Genomic DNA, 23300 nt, shown 5'->3' on the forward strand with positions numbered 1-23300 from the left:
CTTTCTTCTCAAAACGAGAAATCAACATTCCATGAAATTAATCCGCGAATCTTTATGACCAAAAATCGAACGAATCATTTTCTTCTCAAAACGAGAAATCAAAATTCCATGAAATTTCGCTCGATCCATCCATCATACATTTCATCCACGAATCTTTATAATTAAAAATTGAACGAATCACTTTCTTCTCAAAAATTAAAATTCCATGAAATTTCGTTCGATCCATCCATCATACATTTCATCCAGGAATCTTTATAACCAAAAATCACTTCTTCTCAAAACGAGAAATCAAAATTCCATGAAATTTCGCTCGATCCATCCATCATACATTTCATCCACGAATCTTTATAACCAAAAATCGAACGAATCACTTTCTTCTCAAAATGAGAAATCAAAATTCCATAAAATTTCGCTCAATCCATCCATCACAAATCCCATCCACGAATCTTTATAATCAAAAATCGAATGAATCACTTTCTTCTCAAAACGAGAAATCAACATTCCATGAAATTAATCCACGAATCTTTATGACCAAAAATCGAACGAATCACTTTCTTCTCAAAACGAGAAATCAAAATTCCATGAAATTTCGCTCGATCCATCCATCATACATTTCATCCACGAATCTTTATAATTAAAAATTGAACGAATCACTTTCTTCTCAAAAATTAAAATTCCATGAAATTTCGTTCGATCCATCCATCATACATTTCATCCAGGAATCTTTATAACCAAAAATCACTTCTTCTCAAAACGAGAAATCAAAATTCCATGAAATTTCGCTCGATCCATCCATCATACATTTCATCCACGAATCTTTATAACCAAAAATCGAACGAATCACTTTCTTCTCAAAATGAGAAATCAAAATTCCATAAAATTTCGCTCAATCCATCCATCACAAATCCCATCCACGAATCTTTATAATCAAAAATCGAACGAATCACTTCCTTCTCAAAACGAGAAATCAAAATTTCTCTCGATCCATCCATCACGTCCGTTCGATCCACGAATCTTGACGAGCCAGCCTCAAACTCGAAACTTTCCCTCCAAAATTTTCACTCGAAACGGGATGGAACGGGATGCCGTAGTACCTCGTCCACGCTCGGCCATGCTCGCAGGGAAGGAACGAAAAAGTCGTAGAAAGTCGCGCAACATGTCTGCCGATAATGGGAATTAGAATCGCGGTAGGTCGTATCGTCCGACCTATGACCCCTCCGTGTCACGTCCTCTCTCCCTCCTGTGGCAACGATCCCTTGTTGAAAAGTAGCCAGTTCCTCGCCTCGTTGTCGCACAACCGTTCCGAGAGCGCGCGAGCAAGCCGCTTTGGCGTTGTCGTCGCTGTCGAACACGCGCCACGACGCACCGCAATTCATCCCGTAAATTAAATTAAATTAAATTAAAATCCGTGAAGGGTGGCGAAGGGGGTGGGTGGTGAAGATCGGCGGCGAGAACAGCGGTGCCTGGCCCCGATGCTGGCCCCGAGGAGACGAGGGACACGAGTCTAGGAGGATATTGGGATCAGTGGGTTTAATCGAGGGAAGGAAGCTGGTCGAGGACGTCGAGGACGTTGAACGAAGATGATGGCCCAATTCACCAAGAGGCAATGGCTCACGTTGATCGTCATCAGCATCGCCGATTTCGCCAACGCGATCTGCGTTTCGCTCCAGGCACCGTTTTACCCGCAGGAGGTGAGTAATAAAAATGGGCGGGAAGGATCCATGACGCGTTTTCTTCTAAATCGTGATCATCAGTTTTCTAACTTTCTTAATACATGGATGGAGGAGTTATTTTTGATCGATCTTCGATTCTCTTGTTCGTGGAAGAAAGAGGAGGATGAGGTTATCTTAAGCAAGTTTGTTTGAATTTTTTTACGAAAATTTATTCTCGCAACTCGAGAGAAAGGTTAGAAGACATTGTCTCCGATAATTGTACCGATTGTAAATGATATAGGAAATTTAATATAGCAAGTGTTATGATACAAACGCTTCTTGTACAGAAACTGTATATGTTTGTATAAGATAGATTTAAGACTTGTGTCGTGTCGATTGACTTTTACAGTGAGTTTTATTGTTATTATCAGTATAATACGCTTGTTTTGTCGAGATAAACGAGAGTAGAATTTATGCTTAATTATACCGTTGTTTTTAAATGTATAGCTTGCACTCGTTTACAAATATTTTAATACCGTGATTGCTTTGTTGCGATACGGAGAGAGAGGGGGGTATTATTCTTTCTTTATCTTTCGACTTAAGGCAAATTTACACGATTCGTGTAAGATCGGTGAAAAATATAGAGTTAAATTAAACTTGGAATAAAATTCAGTTCAGGAGGACGTTTTCTGATGATTCAATTCAATCAAGATTTCTATAAATTTCCTTCTGAATTTCTTTATGGAATTGAGTCGAACGTTGAAGAAAAAGAATACATGGAAAGTAAAAAAAAAAAAGAAAATGGAAGAAGGAACGAAAAGAAAGTATCGATATAAATGCATGGCAGGAAGGACGTTCTCTTCTACGATTTCTTATCTGGTAGCTTGTCTGGAAAGGGGTTCATCATATCGACGCTCGAGTATTATCAATTCTACGTGGTTCATTAAGAAATTACTTACTTTAACGCGATCCACGCGTCGCCTGATATACGTGAAATCCATGACAATAAGAATCCTATTCTCATAATTTTTGTTAAAATATATCAATCGTTTCCTTTTTTAAAAATACAATAAATCGCTCGAAAATCTCGAATACAAATTTTTGTACAAATTGCAAGTTTATTTTCCCAATGAAAAATACTTCTATTGGACAAATAATACGCGAAGAATAATTTTTATATAAAATCCTGTTACGATTCAATTTAATCGTGCACAATTATTTATAAAATATACATATATAATTTTTCTTTTCATGATTTTATATTTTATGATTCGATGATTGTTCAACAGGAATACTTTAACAAGGATCAAGTAAAAAATAGTGGATAAAAGTGAATCTCGAGAATTCGAACAACGATTGGAACAATGTTCGTGATAAATTAATCGGCGAGTGACAAGGCAATATAAATCGCCACGCGATTGCCAATTAATGCTGCATCAGACGAGTCATTAATTTAATTAATTACGTGTTTCTGAAGGAAAATAATCGCGGTTCCTTGCTCCATCCATACTCGTCCCACCAATTTCTTCGCCGCGATAATTCTTATTAAGAAATGCTTCGACATTTTGTTACATATTGTGTCGTGGAAATTATTATTTCTTTTTTTCTTCTTCTTCTTTTTTTTGAAAGACAGGCTTATGGAAATGGTAAAAAAAATTGCGTAACGTAGACGCAAAAATTGTATGGCGTCGTCGATTACGTCAGTCATTATCGATATTACGACTTTTTTTCAAATATTTATAAATATATCTGGCTCGAAAACAAGTAATCTCTCTTTTTGTTGAAGACGATAGCTTGAGAATCGTAAATTATTCATGCTGAAAGTTGTACACGTACGCTTGTAAATTTGACTTGATGAAAGATTACGAGAAAAAATAGCGAGGAAACGAGACATGTTTGGAGCTCGTCTCTTACGATCGAAAGATTCAAGTAATAAAAGTATATACAGTTGATGATTGGAATTTTTAAGAAGCTGTTAATATTACTAAGATTTATTGTTTAAATAATTATTTACAATTTGAATTGCACGATAATTACCCCAATTTGAAGTATAAAAATTTGATAAAATATATGATGGATTTAAAAATTTAAAAAGATTCGTAGCTTATAATTAATGAAATGAGAAATTCGCAGTATCAAAAGTAAACAAAATTCGCTTGACTTGAGATATTTTGTTGAAAAATTTTGTTGAATAATAACCTGATGCAACACGACACGATTGTTAACTAATGCTTGTGCGATCTTTTTCTAGTTGTATCTATGCATCTTTCATTTTCTTTCTTTTTTTTTTCCTCCCCCTTCTCTTAAAACACGAGTTTAATAACACAACGAAAGTAAAGTGTCGCGTGTCGTGAAAAAATGAGAACATGGTTTAAATGTTTAAACGATGGAAATGAACTTGTACTTGCACTTGATAATAATCAATAAACGTAACGTAATACAAAATTAGAAAATAAGTGAATCGTCAGATAAATACTCGTAATCTTGGTTAGCTTAGACGTTAATGAAATTTTCTGATAGCAAGTTAAAAGACCAGTTTTTTAATTATTTTGGCTACTTAGAAGAAGCCATCTTCTTCTTCATTTTTCTCGAGATAATCAAATCGTCGTTTATATTATTCTTTCGTTGCATCATTATTTTCCATCATTATATCTCTTCTTGTATCGTAATGAGTATTTAAATTCTAACTTGCAAAAACTTTGTAACTTTGTAGAAAATCGTAAGATCTTTCGATGAGATCAAGGAAAATTTATATGAATATTTAATTCGAGAGAAATATTAATATTAATTAAAAAAAGAAAAGAAAAGAATCAAATATATAATATAGAATAATCAAATCGTCGTTTATATTATTCTTCGTTGCATCATTATTTTCTATCATTATACCTCTTTTTGTATCGTAATAAGTATTTAAATTCTAATTTGCAAAAACTTTGTAACTTTGTTGAAAATCGTAAGATCTTTCGATGAGATCAAGGAAAATTTATATGAATATTTAATTTAGAGAGAAATATTAATATTAATTAAAAAAAGAAAAGAAAAGAATCAAATATATAATAGAATAATCAAATCGTCATTTATATTATTTTTTCGTTGCATCATTATTTTCTATCATTATACCTCTTCTTGTATTGTAATGAGTATTTAAATTCTAACTTGCAAAAACTTTGTAACTTTGTTGAAAATCGTAAGTTCTTTCGATGAGATCAAGGAAAATTTATATGAATATTTAATTCGAAAGAAATATTAATATTAATTAAAAAGAAAAGAATTATACAATATATTCAACACAATTAAAGAATCGATAAGTAAGTGAGAATTATGAAACGATAATCGATCGTGTCACAAATAAATTGTCGCTAATTGTGAAGCTATTATATCGAATTACCAGTTTCGAATACTTTTTCAATGATTCATGATACCAGACACAACAAGAATTATCTATGACGCATTTAAATAGGTATATACTTATATACTTGCTAGATATGTTGTGCACTTATGTAATAGTGTTACGTATAGAAGAGTACAATAGAATATATTGCATTTCTCCTTCACAGGAAATCTGTTTTTAGAAATTTTTTCCCTTTCCTTTTTTCATTTTTGAATACTTTTCAATCCTTAGGATCAATACACTTCTCTCAGATTCTTTCTTCTCGATTTTTATAAACTTTTTAATCTTTCTCACGTTTGCAATTTCAAATTAAAAAATTCTAAAAGAGATGATTTCTATTAAAATTTTGAAAAATTATCCACGACGAAACAGATATTAATCTTGGAGCATGTTTCAATTGATTGACATTCGATTTTCGTACGAAATAATTTATTCTCTCTTCGTTTAAATTATTTTCCTACGTTGTAGATATGCACGCGATATCTGTTTGAAAAGATGATGTTCCAATGTAATTATATTATCTCCATTTGGTATGAATTATTTCACATTGTTATCTCCTGTTATTGTTAGAGTTCTATTTCGGAGCGTATTATGCTGACAGTGAGAAAAGATAATTTATTTGTTTTGATCTCTATTACAATCTTTTAGAAATTCTTCATTATAGTAGTGGCACACTCGCATCCTCGTAATCTCGTCGTGTAGTAAACACTTTAATTGGAGCACAGATCGAGTAATTTATCTGTAACACGTCTACTTTTTGATCGACTGTTGCCAAATATTCGAGGAACGATTTAAGGAAATCGAAATGTAAAGAGAATGTTTATAAAACAAATTATCTATTGCAATTTTAAAGAATTGATTTATAGAAATAATTGTCGCAAAAGTATTTATAGAAGAGTTAAAAAATTTTTGTAAAAAATTAATTTATAGGATTAATTCTTTTTTTTTTTTTCATTAATTTATTTAATCTATCGTTTCCAAATGAAACGAGCATTAGACAACTTATCCTGTTATTATTATCACAAAATATGTGTGTCATTTCGTGTCAATTAATAAAATGCTCTTATCAAAACCTCGTAATCCGAATGATTGATACAATGGAGATAAAAATTTCGTGAGAATTTTGCAATTTAACACAATTTGTTTACAGTTGTACAATGAATAATAATTCGTGTTAAAATGGAGTAAAAACATTTTTCTAGATTAAAAGACAAACGAATCAATTTTTTTTTTTCGAGATTTCGTCAGAATCAAGTCTTGGAAATTATTCCTTATCTCGTTTTAATCAAGTTTCTAATTTTAATATAAAATATGTCTCACTCATCTCTATGCTCTAATTTGTCTTTCTAATCGCCGTACAAATTCAAAAGTCAAAAAAGTTGATACTTCTTTTAATTAATTTTTATAAAATTCAACGAAGAATCTCTATTTTTCTTTTTATTTATCTCATATCTAATTCTGATCGTCTACGTATAATTATATAAATATTTCTTCGAAACAAAATTACTTTATTTCAATCGATGCAACAATTGAAAATCGACGATAAAAGTTTTTCTTATTTTTTCTGAAATCTTCCGGAGGAAAGAACCGATTTTCCTTCAACAATCTTCGCCGACTCTTCGCCGAGCGTGAAGTGTCTAAAGTTTATCAAGATTTATCATGGCCAGCACTCGTTAATTGCACTCGTGATAATGCGACGAAATGCGTAGCAATAACATGGAAGAATCGTCTAACGCGATTTCGAATCTTGAAAAATTATTTGTTGAACTGGCGTGTCATTTTTTGGTAATTTTTGTTTTTTTTTTTCGATAGGCTGAGAAAAAAGGAGCATCGCCATCCGAGTACGGATTAGTCTTTGGGATTTTCGAGTTCATCGTGTTCATCATCAGCCCTCTGTACGGACAATACGTGAGTGAAATAATTATATTACAATTTATCATAAATTCACATGCAATTATTTTTAAATTAATATTTTTGTCCACCAAACTTTTTCGTTGGTATTTTATTTTAGTATCGTGGCAATAAGTGAAAAGTAGTTACCATAAGTAGGTACGTTAGATTTTGTTACAGAATTTCAAATTAAAGAAACTTTTTTTAAAAAACATCGCAACAATTGTTATTAAAATATTGAAATGAAATGAAGAAAAAAAAAGGAAAATCGTAATCGTAAATAATTGATTAAAAAGAATCATTCGACTATGAAATCTCAAACTCGACGAGGAATGTTTACTTTACTGTAATTTAATTTGCCTACTTGTAGGCGCTCGCTTCTCATCGTCGATATAATATTTCCTTCCTCGTCTAACGAAACTACTTCCAACCAGTTCATTTTACGTCCAAATAAAACTAAAATAGTTTAAGATCGACGTGTTTCTCAATCTTCGAACATGACTATAAATATCACTCTTATCTTTACTACTAGAAAAAAAAAAAGAAAGAAAGAAAAAGGAGGACAAAAATAACGTGATCGAAGGGACCGAAGAGATAATGTATCGCTCTTCGAGCCAGCTTCCAAAACACTTTCAAGACGCTCACATTATTCACTCATATTTCTTCATGTTAATTAAATTTAAACGTTGTAAAGAGCACCAAACAACAATAATCAAGTTTTAAAGTTCTAAATTTTTTTTTTTATCAAAATAAAAGAAACACGACGATTAATAAAATTACAACAATTTTCACCACTAATAATTCACCATATAAATATTTATAATATAAAACTTATTACCTTTTCTTGATATTCTCGCAACACACTTTTATTTACATTTCGACAAGAAAATCGACTATTGTCGTTGCAGTTGCACCGAATCGGGCCAAAGCTGTTGTTCAACGGCGGTATCCTGACAACGGGCACCTGCGCCATCTTCTTCGGCCTGTTGGACAAAGTGAACGGCCATTATCCGTTCATAATCCTTTCGTTCGTGATTAGAATCGTGGAGGCAATGGGGAACGCTGCGTTTCTCACCGCAAGTTTCGCCATTATCGCCAAAGAATTCCCCGATAACGTGGCCACCACTTTCGCTAGCCTGGAGACATTCTTCGGTCTGGGCCTGATTGTTGGCCCAACTGTCGGCGGTATTCTTTATCAGGTAAGACGATAATTTCTTGAAAAAGGAAAGAAAACTATTCTCTTAGATTCGAAACGCATTAAGAATAACAGTTGAATGAATCATTCCTTCTTCTTTCTTGCTTCTGCAATGGGTTTAATGGTCGAAGAAATGGAATTGGAAGCGATTGTAAAGAGATTAGGATAATGGGTCACTTTCTCGAGACTTTTTAAGACTATAGATCGCGTAAGATGTTGCGAATCTGAATTGATAATTGATAATCTAATCCCAACACAGTTTAACAATTTTTAATGCAAATAATCGTGATATAAAAATATTTTTCCAGGCTGTGAAGGAAGCTTTGAGAATTAAATGGATTAGACGGAACATGGTTCGCACTATTAACAATTTTGAATAGTTTTTCTTTTTAACACAGGTTGGAGGATACACGACACCGTTCGTTGTCCTGGGATCAGCTTTATTCACAACCGCAGTTATGACCATCTTCATCCTACCGGTTCATTCGAACAATAATCAAACCAATCCCAACACAGTCGGTGAGTGGTTTAACAATTTTCAACAAATCACCTACCACATGATATAAAAAATATTTTTCCAGGCGTGAAGAAAGCTTTGAGAATTCCAGGCGTATTGATCGCCACGTCCTCCATAATAGCGACCAGCATGAGCATAGGATTTTTGCAAGCGACCCTGGAACCCCATTTAAGGCAATTCGACCTGAGCCCTATAGTTCTGGGCTTAATGTTCGTGATTAACGGCGGCACTTACGCCATCACCGCCCCCGCGTGGGGATGGCTCTGTGACAAGCACTCGCATCCGAAAGTAATTATCGCTCTCCTAATTAACACGCTTGATCGACCTTTCGATCTTGGAACAGATGCGTCAAGATTCGGCAATTTTCTGAAAAATTCTTTTCTCAGAACGAGAGAATTGAGGAATTTGAAAAATTTTTGTTTAGGTAGCCACCGTAGCCGGTTGCATCCTCGTGGTAATAGGATTTATGTTAGTCGGACCAGCACCTTTTATACCGTGCCCAACTCTGCTCTGGATGACGATCTGCGGTTTGGTTGTTCACGGTTTAGGTATGGCTGCACAACTGGTTGCCAGTTTCACGGACGCTTTGAGAACGTCCATGTACGTTAATTGATATTATTCATTAATATTGTGATGATATCTTTTCAAATCATCTTGAAGATTTCCAATGATGGCGAATTTTTTAGACAATACGGATTCCCAAATAATTTAGAGACCTACGGTCTGATCAGTGGATTGTGGACTAGCACGTTCGCCCTCGGAGCCTTCATTGGGCCCAGCGTGGCAGGAATTTTATTGGACAATATTGGATTCAGAAATGCCACCATGTTCATCGTACTGCTTCACATGCTAGTTGTAAGTGTATCAAATTGATTTTTCGAATCATCGTTTTTAATTTATCAGAAACTTCCAATTAGTTCAATTTTGGATCAATTTCTCATATTGCAATAAATGAAAGCAAAAAGAAAATTGGCTCTCTTGGTTTCATTATATATCTATTTTGAAAAATTTTTTAGACTATTATCAAAGGAGCAAAATTAAATTTAAATACTTCTATATTTTATGATCCATTGATGGATTACACTTTCCAATTCATCCATTCATATTATTATTCCTCCATCGTGCAGTTGACTCTCTTTAATTCTACATGTTCCATTTCCACTGCCAATAATCGCGCACCACATCGCAATTCGCACGATCCAGATGATCGTTTCCATACAATATTTCTTATCTCCACCGCGACAAAAGAGGCCTTATTCCATCCCTATCTAATCTGACCAAGTTTCGACCACCTATAAACGTCTCTCTCACATTTATCTCTTATTCTATATATATATATATACAGGGCGCAATAGCAGCTGTGTTCCTGAGCACGTGCACCCTGAGACGCAAGCCTTACACAGAGATCAACGCGACTACGGAGGACCCGAGGACACCTTTGACGGACAGTTGCCAATCTCGAAGCGGAAGTTATCGGCACCAGCCCTCGCCCAGGGGGGGGCAGGGCGTGCCGATCGTGGACAGGCCGAGCGGGATGAATTCCTTGATCGTTTGCAACAGTTACTCGAACAGGGCTGGGGCATGGTCCAGGGCCTCGTACAGCGGCCGTTACTCGCACAGTTACGGCTCGATCGAGACGAAGAGGTATCTGGAGATGACCACGTGACGGGTGTCGTTGTAAAGAAAAAAAAAAAAAAAAAAAAAAAAAAAAAAGGAAAAGAAGAAAAGAAGGATCGCAACATCTCGGATAGGGTCGTGCCCCGCCAGTATTGTCGCCCCTGATTTTTACCCGTGATTTTTCTCGGGTGGAGAGATTCTCTGTTGACCTGTCGTTGTGATAAATAAATATATGTACGGTCGATTCTCGAAAAGGAAAAAGGAAAATATCGAAAATATTGAGGTTATGTGAAGTTAATAAAAAATTGTTTCGAGTTGTGAATGATCGAACGAACGAATGTTCGAGGCATCTCAAAGAGGTGTGAGTTTTAACGATAATCTTTATAACTCGATTAATAAAAAGCCTCGATTGACGTTAATATTTCGTCATTTTGTAGTAATTTAGATCTGTTTAGAATTGACTGAGAGATAGGGATATATTAACACCCTGCGAGAGAGAAGTGGAGAGGCAGGTTAGGGGAATGGTAATATTTTTTTTTTTTTTTTTTGGTATCTTAATATTCATTTCGAGAATCTATTTCGAATGATAAGAGGGATTTTATGAATCGCATTTATGAATCAATATATTTGATTCAAGTTGGAGTTTAGGTCGAACTTTAAACAATTCATTGAATGGAAAATATTGTAATTGTAATTGTATTAATATAAATTATATTTATATTCACTTTGCATATCTCGTCGAAGAAATAGTTATAAAATGTATAGATAATAATGTGTGCAAAAGTAAATTGTGTAATATTTTATTATTCGTCAAGGTGATAATAAAAAACGAGAGAGGCGTTTCTTCGCGAGTTTGTCGAGAGATAAATTTCTTGTAAAATTTAATGAAATCGATGGATGAAATATTTAATAAGAATATATTATGATCGAGTTATATAGAAGAAATATAGGTGTTAAATTAATCAAATTAGGATTTCTTTTTTTTTTTTTTAATAAGATCCTGTTAATTATTTATTAATAAAAATGTAATAATTATCCCATATTATCGATGATTTTAAAAATTTCGAAATCACGAATTGTGAACCATTTTAATAATTATCGATTCTTATTTAAAAATATTCTTATTTATTTAACAGATATATTATCTAATAAACAAGTTGAACAAAATGAAATTAGTAGAAACTTAGTAGAAACTTTCTACTATCCTTATATAAGTGAAGTAAATCTTATCGATCGACTTCACTTCAATTTTTAATTGATCATGAAAAAAAGAAAGAAAAAAAAAACGTTTTTTCGAAACAGTTCAGGAACAATTCTTATTTGATTCTTGTGAAAAAAAAAAAACGAAACAAAAGGTGGAGATTTCTTCTAGGATCGAATCTGAGTGAATTGTCAAAGATAAATCGAGGAATTTGATGTTTCAAACAGTATTCAAACAAGATACGGATGCAAATATCGTTGCACTTCAATCGATTAAAAACTATCATTTTTAACGAAGGAAGAATCGTTGGTTCGATCAATGAAACAATTGAGAGGTTGAAAAAAATAATTGGAAGGAACGATCAAGAAGGATAATTCCTTTCCAATTTTTTATTTATTTATTTTTTTCTTTTCTAGAAAGAAGAACGAAAAACTTTCTAAATTATAAAATTTTTTCTCGATTTACATTTTTGTTTAGATACAAAAAAAAAAAAATTACTCATCATTGTATCATTGATAATTATATTATATCTGATTAAATCATAAAGTCGTGATTTGAAATTTAAGAGAAAAAGATCCTTTTTATTATGAATCTTTCAATTTATTATTATTATTATTATTGTTATTATTATTATTATTATTATTCAACGATGGATTATTATTATTAGCAATTAAAAAATGAGGCACGACCCTGAAATAGAGATCTCATGTACAAAAAAGCGCATTGTTTTTTTTTTTTTTGTAAATAAACTCGTCCCCGTCTCTAATTATCGTCCATCAGACAAATCATCCAAAGAAAAATCATGAAAAATGTACTGTACATATTACATGCTCGCGCATGATTTTAATCCCGTCATCACATTCAATGAATCTCGTCGATGACACGTTTTCGATTATGTAGATGTCGTATAATCAATCAATTAATTAATTTTCAACGAGTTCTTTAATAAAAGAAAAAAATTTTTTATTCCATTTAATCCTTCTATCTATCCATCCATTTCATCGTTGAACAGTTTATCAATTGAATATTTATTCATCTTCTCATGGTTACCTCAAAAAAATTGCTCGAAAAAATTTCTTAATTCTTATTTTTCAGTTCAATTAACTTTCAAAATCGTGTACGTCTAAAATCTTTATACTCTCGTAAATATCTCTGAAATAACTTGTCTCAATAATCGATCCAAGTAATCGTAAGCAAACGTGGGGAATTTAATCAGAAAAACTGTCAGAGAAACTGGAAATTCCAATTATTAACTTTCGAATTCCGATGGATTAAAAATTTCGATCAATCATTTTTCAATCAATCTTGTTCCGACGCGGGAACAAAACTCGTAAAATTTTAACTTGCGCGAAATAGAAGACGGTAACGTTTTTCCTCCCCAAAAATTGGATTCCTCTCGCGACGAGACGAAAATAAAATTCAATATAATCACGATAATTTTCAAATGGGCAAAGATTTTCACTCTCGATCAACGAGACGCGAGTTGTTTTCTTCGCGCCCGCTTAAAATTCCAAGGCGCTCGCGCATACGTGACACACCCACGCACGTGCGCGAATTCTTTCGGAAACAATAGAACACGTCGGGCTGCCGCCGCATGCAACGACGTTGCACGCACGTGCATGTGGAAGTACACCGGTGGAAATCGATGGTTTCCTCGTCGATGATTCACTTCATCCAGCCAACTTCCAAACCAGTTTACCTCTCTTGGGTTAAGAAAACTCGTGTCCCTAGCCAATGTGTTCATAGCCAACGAATCGTTTCAGTCAGATCATGTCAGTCTGTTGAAATTTTTCAATCAAATTCGAAGTTCGAGAGAGATTGAAATTCATAATCGAATTCTCTCGAAGCTCACTTCAGAAAAATCAGAAACTCTTTCTCTAAAAATTGTCCACTCCTTTTTCTTAAATTTTCATAAACTATTTCAAAAAAAAAAAAAATAGAAAATGATTAGATTGATCTTCGTTAAAATCGAATTGAAATTGTAGATAACTCGGTCGAGCGGTTTCACAACGTGAACGAGGAAAGCACCTCCTCCCTCGTCTGCCCCCAGACCCCTTGTATTTACAAAGCGCGTGCACCGCTGCCTTTTGACTTAAGATGGCGTCCCGTCCCGCTACTTCCGGTTCGACGTCCGATAAGTCGATCGTAAATTTCGCCAGCCGAGTCACCCTCGCGCGAATTCGCAGCTCGTAAAGCAACACGTACACACAGCTTACATACAGCTCGTGACTGTATTTCCTTTATTCCGTTCCGTTCTCCTCTCATCGGCGGTGTGCATCGACCGGAAATTATACCGTTCTCCGTTCGCCGTGATGCGCCACGTGCGAATTTATTCCCTCCATTATGTTGCAGAAACAGTGTGTGTGTGTGTGTGACGAAAGTTTGTACGAATTTTCGAGGCAACAACAATTGAAAAGAATTGAAAGAAAGAGAGAGAGAGAATTAATAATTAAATAAATAATTAGGCGTTTGAAAAAATCTTTTTCCTCGAAACGAAGAAAAAGATCAGATTTGTCCAAAGAACTTTAAGAAAGGAAAAATTGGGCCATCGATTTGAGATGAAGAAGGTAAAGTAAATGAGGGGAGAAGAGGTGAGAGGAGATGGAATTTCGAAAATTGAGAGAGAGAGAGAGAAACGGACGAACGAAAGCGAGGCAAAAGAAACGAAAGGAAGAGGAGTGAATTATTAACGCACGTTGAGGTCAACGATGTGCATCCAAGTGTCCGTTGATGCAGTTCAGGAGGATCCCTTTCCCCCCTCCTCCCTCCTTTGCTCAACCCTATTTTCAACGAGAACTTCTTCCAGTTAGAAGACGCGGCTATCTCTTTCAGAATAAGAGGAAGAAAACGGCACGGTCGAGGGCGTAGGGTAAGATAATCAATCTGATCGATCAATGTGTTTTTTTTTTCTTTTTTTTCTCCCCTCCTTCCTTTATTTGCACATTCGGCTGGCCATAATTTTCCCGATTCTGTTTATTACATCATTAAACGCATGATTCTTTGCCCGATGTACATTTACATTTAACGCGGATAATTATTATTTATTATTATTATTATTCACAGGTAAATAAAGGTTTGTTTGAAACGCAGAATGTAAATAGATATTCGCGGTGGCGAAGAGATAAAGAAATGCCCATTTCTTATTTAAATAATTCTAATTAATATACAAAATTTATTTACTACCTCTTATATAAATACAGTTAAGAAATTTCTTATTTGTAATATTTCTTTGCCCCCCATTGTACAAAGTCCCTCGATTTTCTTCCTTTCTTTCTTCCTTTTTTTTTTCCAAAAAAAAAAACGACAAACTTTCTTTCACCGCCCGACTTGAGATCACGACAAACGTTCGATCATAATTTATCGATACCCAAGAGATTCAATTTGAATTTTAATTTTCCCCGATTTTCGAATCATTCAAAGTCGAAAAATAGAAATAGAGAGAGGTTATGTATTCTCGGTATGGCTATCCAATTTTCTATTTCTATCATTCGCGTGTAGCAAGTATAACGACATCGTTAGTCAAGAACGATTAACGACGTTAATGGCGGCGACTTTATGTAATCGGTCGTTACATACGGATAGTAGTGAAATAATTGCGTAACCGATTCGATGAAATGTATCGAAAATTGATGACGTCGATCGAGGATTATACGCGTGTAGAAAGCCAGCCAGAGGAAGCCAAGTTTATCGTTCCATTATCCTGGCCAATTACTTCTAAAAATGTATTACTTCATGATACTTAAGCGTGCGTAATTACCAGCCAGACAAATAAACATAATGAACTGTGCGATTAACTGTGCGTAAGGGGAATAAAAATTTCAATAAAAAGCCTTGCGATTTACGTAAATATAATTTTCTTCTTCTTCTTCTTCTTCTTCTTCTTTTCTTTAATCCTTGAAACATAACTTTTTCTTTCTAATCTCCTATTCGTCGGATCTTTATTTGAAAATTGCTGTAATGAAGTTTAAGAAAAAGAAGAGAAAAGAAATGAAGAATTTTAAAGGCGTTGAAGCGAAAAGGGAAAGAATTTCATTTTAATCGTAGTTTATAAAGAGATTCTTCTTCTCTCTGTGGAAAATTAATAAAGTGATTTATCTAAAATCAAAAATAAAAAAATTATATAGAATTCGCATTATTTAATTCCTCATTTTTATTCATCAGGTTCGCTTGAAATTTTTTAATATTCTAAAGATTTCAGATATCAGTGAATAGACGGAAGAGATCACTGTTACGCCACTGCGGCGCCAGGATTAGGCGAACGAGCATATCCACAGGTGAATAGTATTTAGAATGAAAAGGAACAGGTTCACTTTGGAGGAAGGGTTTGCCTTCCAATCCGATGCGTCTCCGTTCCAATAATCGTGACTGCTCGGGAGATTAGGCATTAGTTGCAAAACACATTTCGAAATTTACACGTCGAGGTGATCTATTATGGAATAAGAATATTTCTTCCATCGTCAACTTTATAATAATACACATAACGTATATTAAAATCAATTATATTCTTTTTACGTGGAATTAATTAAAAAATAAACGATATTCACAAACACTATTGAATAAAATCAGACCAAAACAATATACTCGTAAAGAGTCTACTGTACTCTCGATTAAAGATCAAAAATAAACTCATGAACACAATTTCAATCTCGAAATAAGCAAAACCCAAAATACATCATCCTCGTAAATCTGTCAACCGTCCCGCAAGCTCGAACAAACGACTGGAACGAACTGTTTCGAATACCTCGTCTGTTCCCACCTCGACTCGTGAAATCCGGTGCCGAGACCGATCTGAGCGTTAAAAAATAAAATAAAAAAAAAAGAAAAGAAAAGAAAAGAAAAGAAAAAAAATCCCTTCTTACGCCACTGCGAGATAAAAACACGGGGCGAATCCGAGTGTCAGGTGCTGCCACCTGAGCAGGAAAATCCGCAGGTGAAGGAGATGGGGAGCGTACACGCGAGGCGGCGTGAAAACGAGCAGGTCCAGGTAAGAGGGTTGCCTCTCGGCCGCCCCCCCCACCACCGCTCGCCGTTGGACCCGTAGTGGGGGCCGGTCGGCGCATGCGCACGGCCGCGTGGGTCCTGCGGCCGAGCGGAGCGGCCAGTTCAGGGGCCCAAAGCCTGTTTCCATCGCGAGGGAAGGCCTCGGGTCGCGCTCGTCTCGTAAGCGTCCGGTCAGTTCGCGTTTTCCCGCGTTTCTTTCGCCTCGTCGCGTTATTTTTCGTTCTCCTCCTTGAAATCCGCGCGAGTGATATATATACACACACACGTAATATCGAGATACGTAGCCCAGGTGGAACTTGTTGTAGCGAAAAGGATCGAGGAGAGATCGTTGTGTTTATCAAGTAGTGGCAAGTGTCATGGGGATATAGGAACGCCGGTGAGGGTGAGTTTCGAATTTTTGGAGGTGTTTTTCTTCGTTGAGCAGGGAGGGGACATTGTGATTGTTGGAAAATTGAAGTAGAAGAGGAATGGAGGAAAAATATTTGGAGAAGGGTTTCTTGGATGTATATATATATATGTATATATATGTGTGTGTGTGTAATGGTAATTGTAAGGATGTTTGGATCGGATAGAAGTGAGTAGGTGTAGCCGTTACGCTCGCGAGAGGAGGCACCCTACGGAAACGAGTTAAGGCCTAGGAATTAATTTTATCGAGCTCCCCCGCTGGAAATAAGCTAGGCTGTAACAAAGGAGCAGTGACCGGTGATTCGGATGTTTCTAAACGCGCTTTGCTCGATCGATATTACGTAAACGTGTTTTAATTTCGTGGAAAGAATAACGTTTTATATATAAACGTGTCTTCGAGAAAAAAAGAAAGAATTTTTTTGTCGAAGAAAATATTTAATTAGGATCGAAATGTCAATGGAAACAGCTCAATTAATATATAAGCAAGAAAATCAGAAGGAGATTGATATATATATTTTCCATTCCGGTTGAAACACGATCCCGGTAGAATGCAGAAATGCAAACAAAATTTTCGAATTCATCGAACTTTAAGTGCTCATTAACCGTTCTATTGTTTCGTGATTGAGTAAGATTGACAAGAAAGGAATACAAGCGACGTTCGAGCACCGATAACTGCTTACCACTAAAATCATAAAATCTTCCATACAACTTCCATAATTACTTTTACAAATCCCGTATCCAATTCAATTCTTTCTGATAAACCACTTTCTATCTGTGGCGATAATTTCACGGCGAAACTTTATATCCCCGACTTTATATATTTCCCAATTTTTAATTTCTTCTCCTCGTCAAATCGTTGTTATTAAAAAAAAGGAAAAATCGCATCCCCCTTGTAAAACCGAAACCGAGATTGAACATCCAAACAGAGAGAGAGAAATAATTTCTTTTCCCCCCTCTTCATCTTTCGCTCCAATCTTCTCGATGATCCATTATGGATCAACTGGATCATCTTGGCCTTTCCAATCATGAATCATCAACATGTGTGAATCATCATGAAAAAAGAAAAAAAGAACGGGGGACGATGGCTAAGAAGAAAAGTCGCGCAAAAGGCGAAGGAATCGGTTGGGGAGTTTGAAATTGTGATTCCAGGCGTGTCCAGGAAAGGGGAGGTTAGGAACGAACGAACGGACGGACGTGTTCCTCTCTACGTGCACCTCTGAGCAGATGGAGTCGGGTTAGCTAATGCGTCGAACGAACGAACGCGTTGCGGTTAGATCGTGGAATCTTAAGTATCCTCCCAAGTGTCCTGGGATCTCTCGTGCGGTTGAAACGAAACCGAACAGAGTATGTCGACTCTTCAAATATTGTCGCGTCGCCAGAGAAAGCGATTACGTATATTCGAGTTTACGATTCTTTTCCTTTTCCCTTTTCTTTTTTTTTTTTTAATTCGTTGAACCTGTTTTCCAATTTCGATGAAGAAAAATTCGAGAAAAATTATTTACTCCCTTTCCATTTAAAAATTATTAGAAAATTCGAAAAACTTGTACGCTTTTTATTAAAATTCTACGTTTTCTTCTATGTACTTTATTATTTCTTTTCAATTTTGGAACGAATACGACAAATGTCACGAAACTTCTTTCGAGTATATATATGTATCTCAATTGTAAGATAAATCGACCAGAGAAGAAAATTCTCACAATAATAAGCAATTCTTTTTCTCCTTGCTTAATCCTCTCGAAAAATTTCTCGAAGCAACTTTAAAGTATCCTCTCTCTCTCTCGAAAAAAGGAAACAAAGATCCACGACGAGGAGGAGAGAGGGAGACACAATTACATCCATCGATCTTGACGAAATTTCGTCGAAGAAGAGTTCCGTCTCGAGGCGGAGATCCACTCTTCCATGTGTTTTGCATACGAGATCGAAAGTGTGTGTACGCACACGGCACGCTTGTGTGCGTTCGTGCGCGTGTGTGTGTGGAGCAGCCATGAAATGCGGTCGAACCGGCTGCAGAGGACGCGCGCTTGGGGCTTCGTGGGCCCCGCTTCGTGCTCGCGGATTTTTTTTAAAGATCCTTCTTGTTACGGATCGAAAACGGGGGGAGAGAAGGGAGGGGGTTTTCGAAGCGTAAATAAAAGATCCGCGGTTCGTGAATCGGCGCGCGCGCGAGCACGTGTCAAAGGCTTTTGTCGTTTGAACGAGAGAAGGGGAAATAGCACGAGTAATATAAATATGGAAATTATCTTATTTATTTTCTTTTGGTCTTGGTCTTTTCGTCACCTTCTTTCGTCAATATCTTCTTAAATTTCATCGTATAGTTTATTCGATTGGATGCAGTTTTTCTTCTTTTTTTTTCTTTTTGTAATATTTATAATTACAGACAGTTATTATCGTTAATTAAACTCGATGCGTTTTTAATAGTGTGCAACGAAAGTTTAGAGTTAAAGAGAATCTTAATTCATCGAATCATTGATTAGTCTTGGAAATGGCGTTCGAGAATTGGCGTTGAGATGATGTTATTAAAAAATTCTTCATTTTCTTAGTCGAGAGAGATTATTATTATTATCCTTCGAAACAAATTCGATAATAGATGCTTTCTATCTTTCCTGCAAATTTACCAAAATTAAAAACATTAGAAAAAGAAATATTCGATCGATTCTTCGTATTCAAAAAAATCTCTTCTCAAATGTATAACGTAAGTTCAAGCCTCGTTCTCGATACAAAATCCCACGCAATTCCCTCCCAAAAATTTCTCCTCTCCCGAATAATTCACATCGCGTGCGCGCAACGCGTCTCCCCTCTTTGTCCCTCTCCTGCGCGAAAACACAGTGCAGAGAGAAGAAAGAGGGGAAAAAGGAGACGAGGAGGAGGAGGAGGAAGAGGAGGAGGAGGAGGAGGAGGGGAAAAAAGGAGAGAATGAAGCGGGTAAGAAGAGGCTCGTAAAGGAGACGTAGGAAAGTCGTTGCACCGCGGAGAGGCCAAGATCCATGATGCTGTGTGCCACGAGGCGAACAATGGACTGTGACGTCACTCGAGGCTGCACCTGCGACGCTGCACTTGCGTGTGCAACGAGCCATCGACTAAGCAACCCCCGTACACAGCCAGCCTGTTCGATTTTGAAACGGCCACCGGGTCGAAAATAGCCCGCTACGTGTGTGCATTACTTATGGCGCGGTTATGCTCCGTTGTTTATCGAATATACGACCGTAACACGAGCTCCTTCTTTTTCTTCTTCTTCTTCTTCTTCTTTTGAGCGAGAAAACGAACCGAGCTATCGAGATCTTGAAATTTTTCAAGATGAAAAGATTTGTTTTGTTGGAGATTTATTTTTTTCGAGATTTTTGGATTGTTTTTGTTGGTATTATTTGGTATTATTTTGTTAGTGAGTTAGTTAAGAAGAATTATTCTTTTCTTTTTTTCAAAATGTTCTAAGGGATGTCGAAAGATTGAATTTTAATTCTAGGATATGTTTGGATCTTGCTGGAGTTGGTGTTTTGTTAGTTGAAGAAAAATTTTATGTTTTGAAATATTGAAAAGTGAAATTTTAATTTTGGAAGCCAAACATTCTGTTGGTTGAGTCACAAAAGAATTCTTCGAAACGTTTCAAATGGATATCTAGAGAATTTTTTTTCAAAATGTTCTGAGGGATGTCGAAAGATTGAATTTTAATTCTAGGATATGTTTGGATCTTGCTGAAATTGGTGTTTTGTTAGTTGAAGAAGAATTTTATGTTTTGAAATATTGAAAAGTGAAATTTTGGAAGCCAAACATTCTGTTGGTTGAGTCACAAAAGAATTCTTCGAAATGTTTCAAATGGATATCTAGAGAATTTTTTTTCAAAATGTTCTGAGGGATGTCGAAAGATTGAATTTTAATTCTAGGATATGTTTGGATCTTGCTGGAGTTGGTGTTTTGTTAGTTGAAGAAGAATTTTATGTTTTGAAATATTGAAAAGTGAAATTTTAATTTTGGAAGCCAAACATTCTGTTGGTTGAGTCACAAAAGAATTCTTCGAAACGTTTCAAATGGATATCTAGAGAATTTTTTTTCAAAATGTTCTGAGGGATGTCGAAAGATTGAATTTTAATTCTAGGATATGTTTGGATCTTGCTGGAATTAATGTTTTGTTAGTTGAAGAAAAATTTTATGTTTTGAAATATTGAAAAGTGAAATTTTAATTTTGGAAGCCAAACATTCTGCTGGTTGAGTCACAAAAGAATTCTTCGAAATGTTTCAAATGGATATCTAGAAAATTTGTTAATATGTATTTTAAGACTTTGAATTTGAGAGTTAATTGGCGTCGATCTGATAATTCTAAATGAATTTTTCTACGACAATGAAATGCTAGACGTTGAATGTTTTTACAGATTTGTTGTGACAAAGATCCAAGATAATTTCAAACGAGGGTAATAATCTTGCAACAATATAATAATAGTATCGTTGCTGGTATGGTATTACAGGCTTTGTCGTTTCGGAAGGGACGCCATATTTTGTGGCATGGCCTAGAAATCCATTGCAGCTTGTTCGTTTCACAAGACGACTCCTTGAATGACACGTGAATTTAATTTGTATTACGTATACAACACAATTATTTTCTCCTTATTGTATCATAACATGTCACAAATGTTCAAAAACGAGAAAGTGTTTTGAATAATCATGATATATGTTTTCTCTCATTCTTCATCCATTTTCTCTGATATCGTTGCATCAGAATCAAATAATTTATTCAGCAGATATTTTAATTACGTTCATGGATACATTTGCGAGAATACGTGTAAAATATTCCACGTAAAATATTTGTTACAATATTGAATGAGGTGAAAGAAATTTCTATTTTAAGTTTCCTCGGTTCGTATAAATCTAAATTTGCATAAAGATAATACAAAGTAATAATAATAATTGATCGAGAAACTTTCTAGAGAAGATTGAATTAAAATGTGTCAAAAGAGAGAAAGGATTCTAGCTTTTCATAAATATATTTAGAAGAAACTTCCATTCTCAAATTTACAGAAATCCAACAATTCCCAAAAGCGGAGATCTTTAATTCTTCCAGAAGAAATCAGGAAAAAGATAAATTGTAATAATATTATAAGGAGATAAGGAAATCTCTCGTGTTTAAATTTTTCGAAAATAAATATTTTCACGACGATTTATTTCACGATTCTCTCAAATGAAGCAATCAAAGCATTTCTCATTCGTCACTCGGCAAAAAGGCGATTTTGGTTAACGAGGAAAATCATTTCTGCGGCGAGGAAGAAACTTTCGTGCAAAGAACTGGTGGACGATTTGAACGGATATAACGAACCGTTCGCGATTGTGGGTCGTTCGATTATGTAAAAGTTTGCAAAAGGCCGCGCGTCGAATTCTGATCCTTGCGTTTCGATCGAAGTCGTGTTCGTGTTCGACACGCAACACTGGTTACGTAAACACGACGACGAGCACACTGTGTGTGATCAATTACAAAAGACACCCTTATTAACATCCGAAAATGGAAAGCGTGACTAACCAAACGTGTTGAACATTCTGTAATAAATCTAATCCATTATGAAAGAGATATGATTTATTTATCGACGGAGAAATTATTCGAAGTTCAATTATTATTTACGTTTATTTCAATTAATAACAGAATTATCTTCCTTTAAAATATAAATAAATTAAAAATATAAATTAGAAATATAAATAATAATACCTTTTCAAATATTGTAAAGCAGAAAGAAAAATGCAAAGGATTTTACATCCTGTTCTACATCCTTCTCACAAACAGTGGAAAATGTATCTAGAAAAATTAAGTACAATGATCTTGATTAGAATATTGTCAATAAAATCTCAATTTCAATATATTCCAAAATTAAATCACTTTACAGTTACACTTACAATTATGGTACACATTAAATTATCCTTCCAAATAAATCCAGCAAATGTATTCATTTAAAACACTTACAATTGAATTCGACGCGCCATTGTGCCATTTTTCACTCGTCCCACTTGCAACCAAAACAAGTATATAATCTCTCCAGTTTCCTGTACACGTCCTCATCCGCATTCCTCATCCTCCGCGTTCCCCGCAAAAATGACAGCAATCGAAACCAAGATAAATGTTTAATCGCCCCTTTAACACCCATTCTCTCTCGTGTTTCTCATCTCGATTCGAAACGAACGCGAATTCGAAAAGGATCTTGGAATCTGTTGAACAGAGTAGTTTTAAAAACGAGTTGTCTCGAGATAATTTCGAAACGACGCGAAGTGGACGAAGAGAGAGAGAGAGAGAGAGAGAGAGAGAGAGAGAGAGAGAGACTTTCACCATTTAAAATTCGTCTGGCCGCCCGATTCTTTTTCGCAGACCGGATCGAGAAGGAGGCCTCGCTAAATACCTTATTACTTTTGAATTAACATATCGGTACCAAGGTAACAGGACTTCTTCGAGAGTCCGGTCT

At 35.3% G+C, this 23300-nt stretch overlaps 3 protein-coding genes across 5 annotated transcripts in view; 2 read left to right on the forward strand and 1 right to left on the reverse strand.

Annotated features, from left to right (window-relative positions):
* Positions 1 to 23300, reverse strand: part of LOC100576902 — a 74014-nt gene that overhangs the window by 21161 nt on the left and 29553 nt on the right. The window lies entirely within an intron of this gene.
* On the forward strand, positions 130 to 12434 carry LOC412764 (MFS-type transporter SLC18B1). The gene is made up of 8 exons (XM_396217.7): positions 130 to 1691; positions 6856 to 6951; positions 7842 to 8132; positions 8527 to 8647; positions 8710 to 8933; positions 9070 to 9245; positions 9332 to 9500; positions 9991 to 12434. The coding sequence occupies exons 1-8, from the start codon at positions 1581 to 1583 to the stop codon at positions 10309 to 10311; spliced, it is 1509 nt and encodes a 502-aa protein (XP_396217.2). The 5' UTR covers positions 130 to 1580; the 3' UTR covers positions 10312 to 12434.
* LOC412763 (cardiomyopathy-associated protein 5) overlaps positions 16568 to 23300 on the forward strand; it is a 69683-nt gene continuing 62950 nt past the window's right edge. For all 3 annotated transcript variants that reach the window (XM_006561660.3, XM_006561661.3, XM_006561662.3), the window contains exon 1: positions 16568 to 16846. The gene's annotated coding sequence lies outside the window, so the exon portion shown is untranslated. The remainder of the gene's footprint in view (positions 16847 to 23300) is intronic.

This window comes from Apis mellifera, linkage group LG9 (genome assembly GCF_003254395.2).
Source record: "Apis mellifera strain DH4 linkage group LG9, Amel_HAv3.1, whole genome shotgun sequence".
Lineage (NCBI taxonomy): Eukaryota > Metazoa > Arthropoda > Insecta > Hymenoptera > Apidae > Apis > Apis mellifera.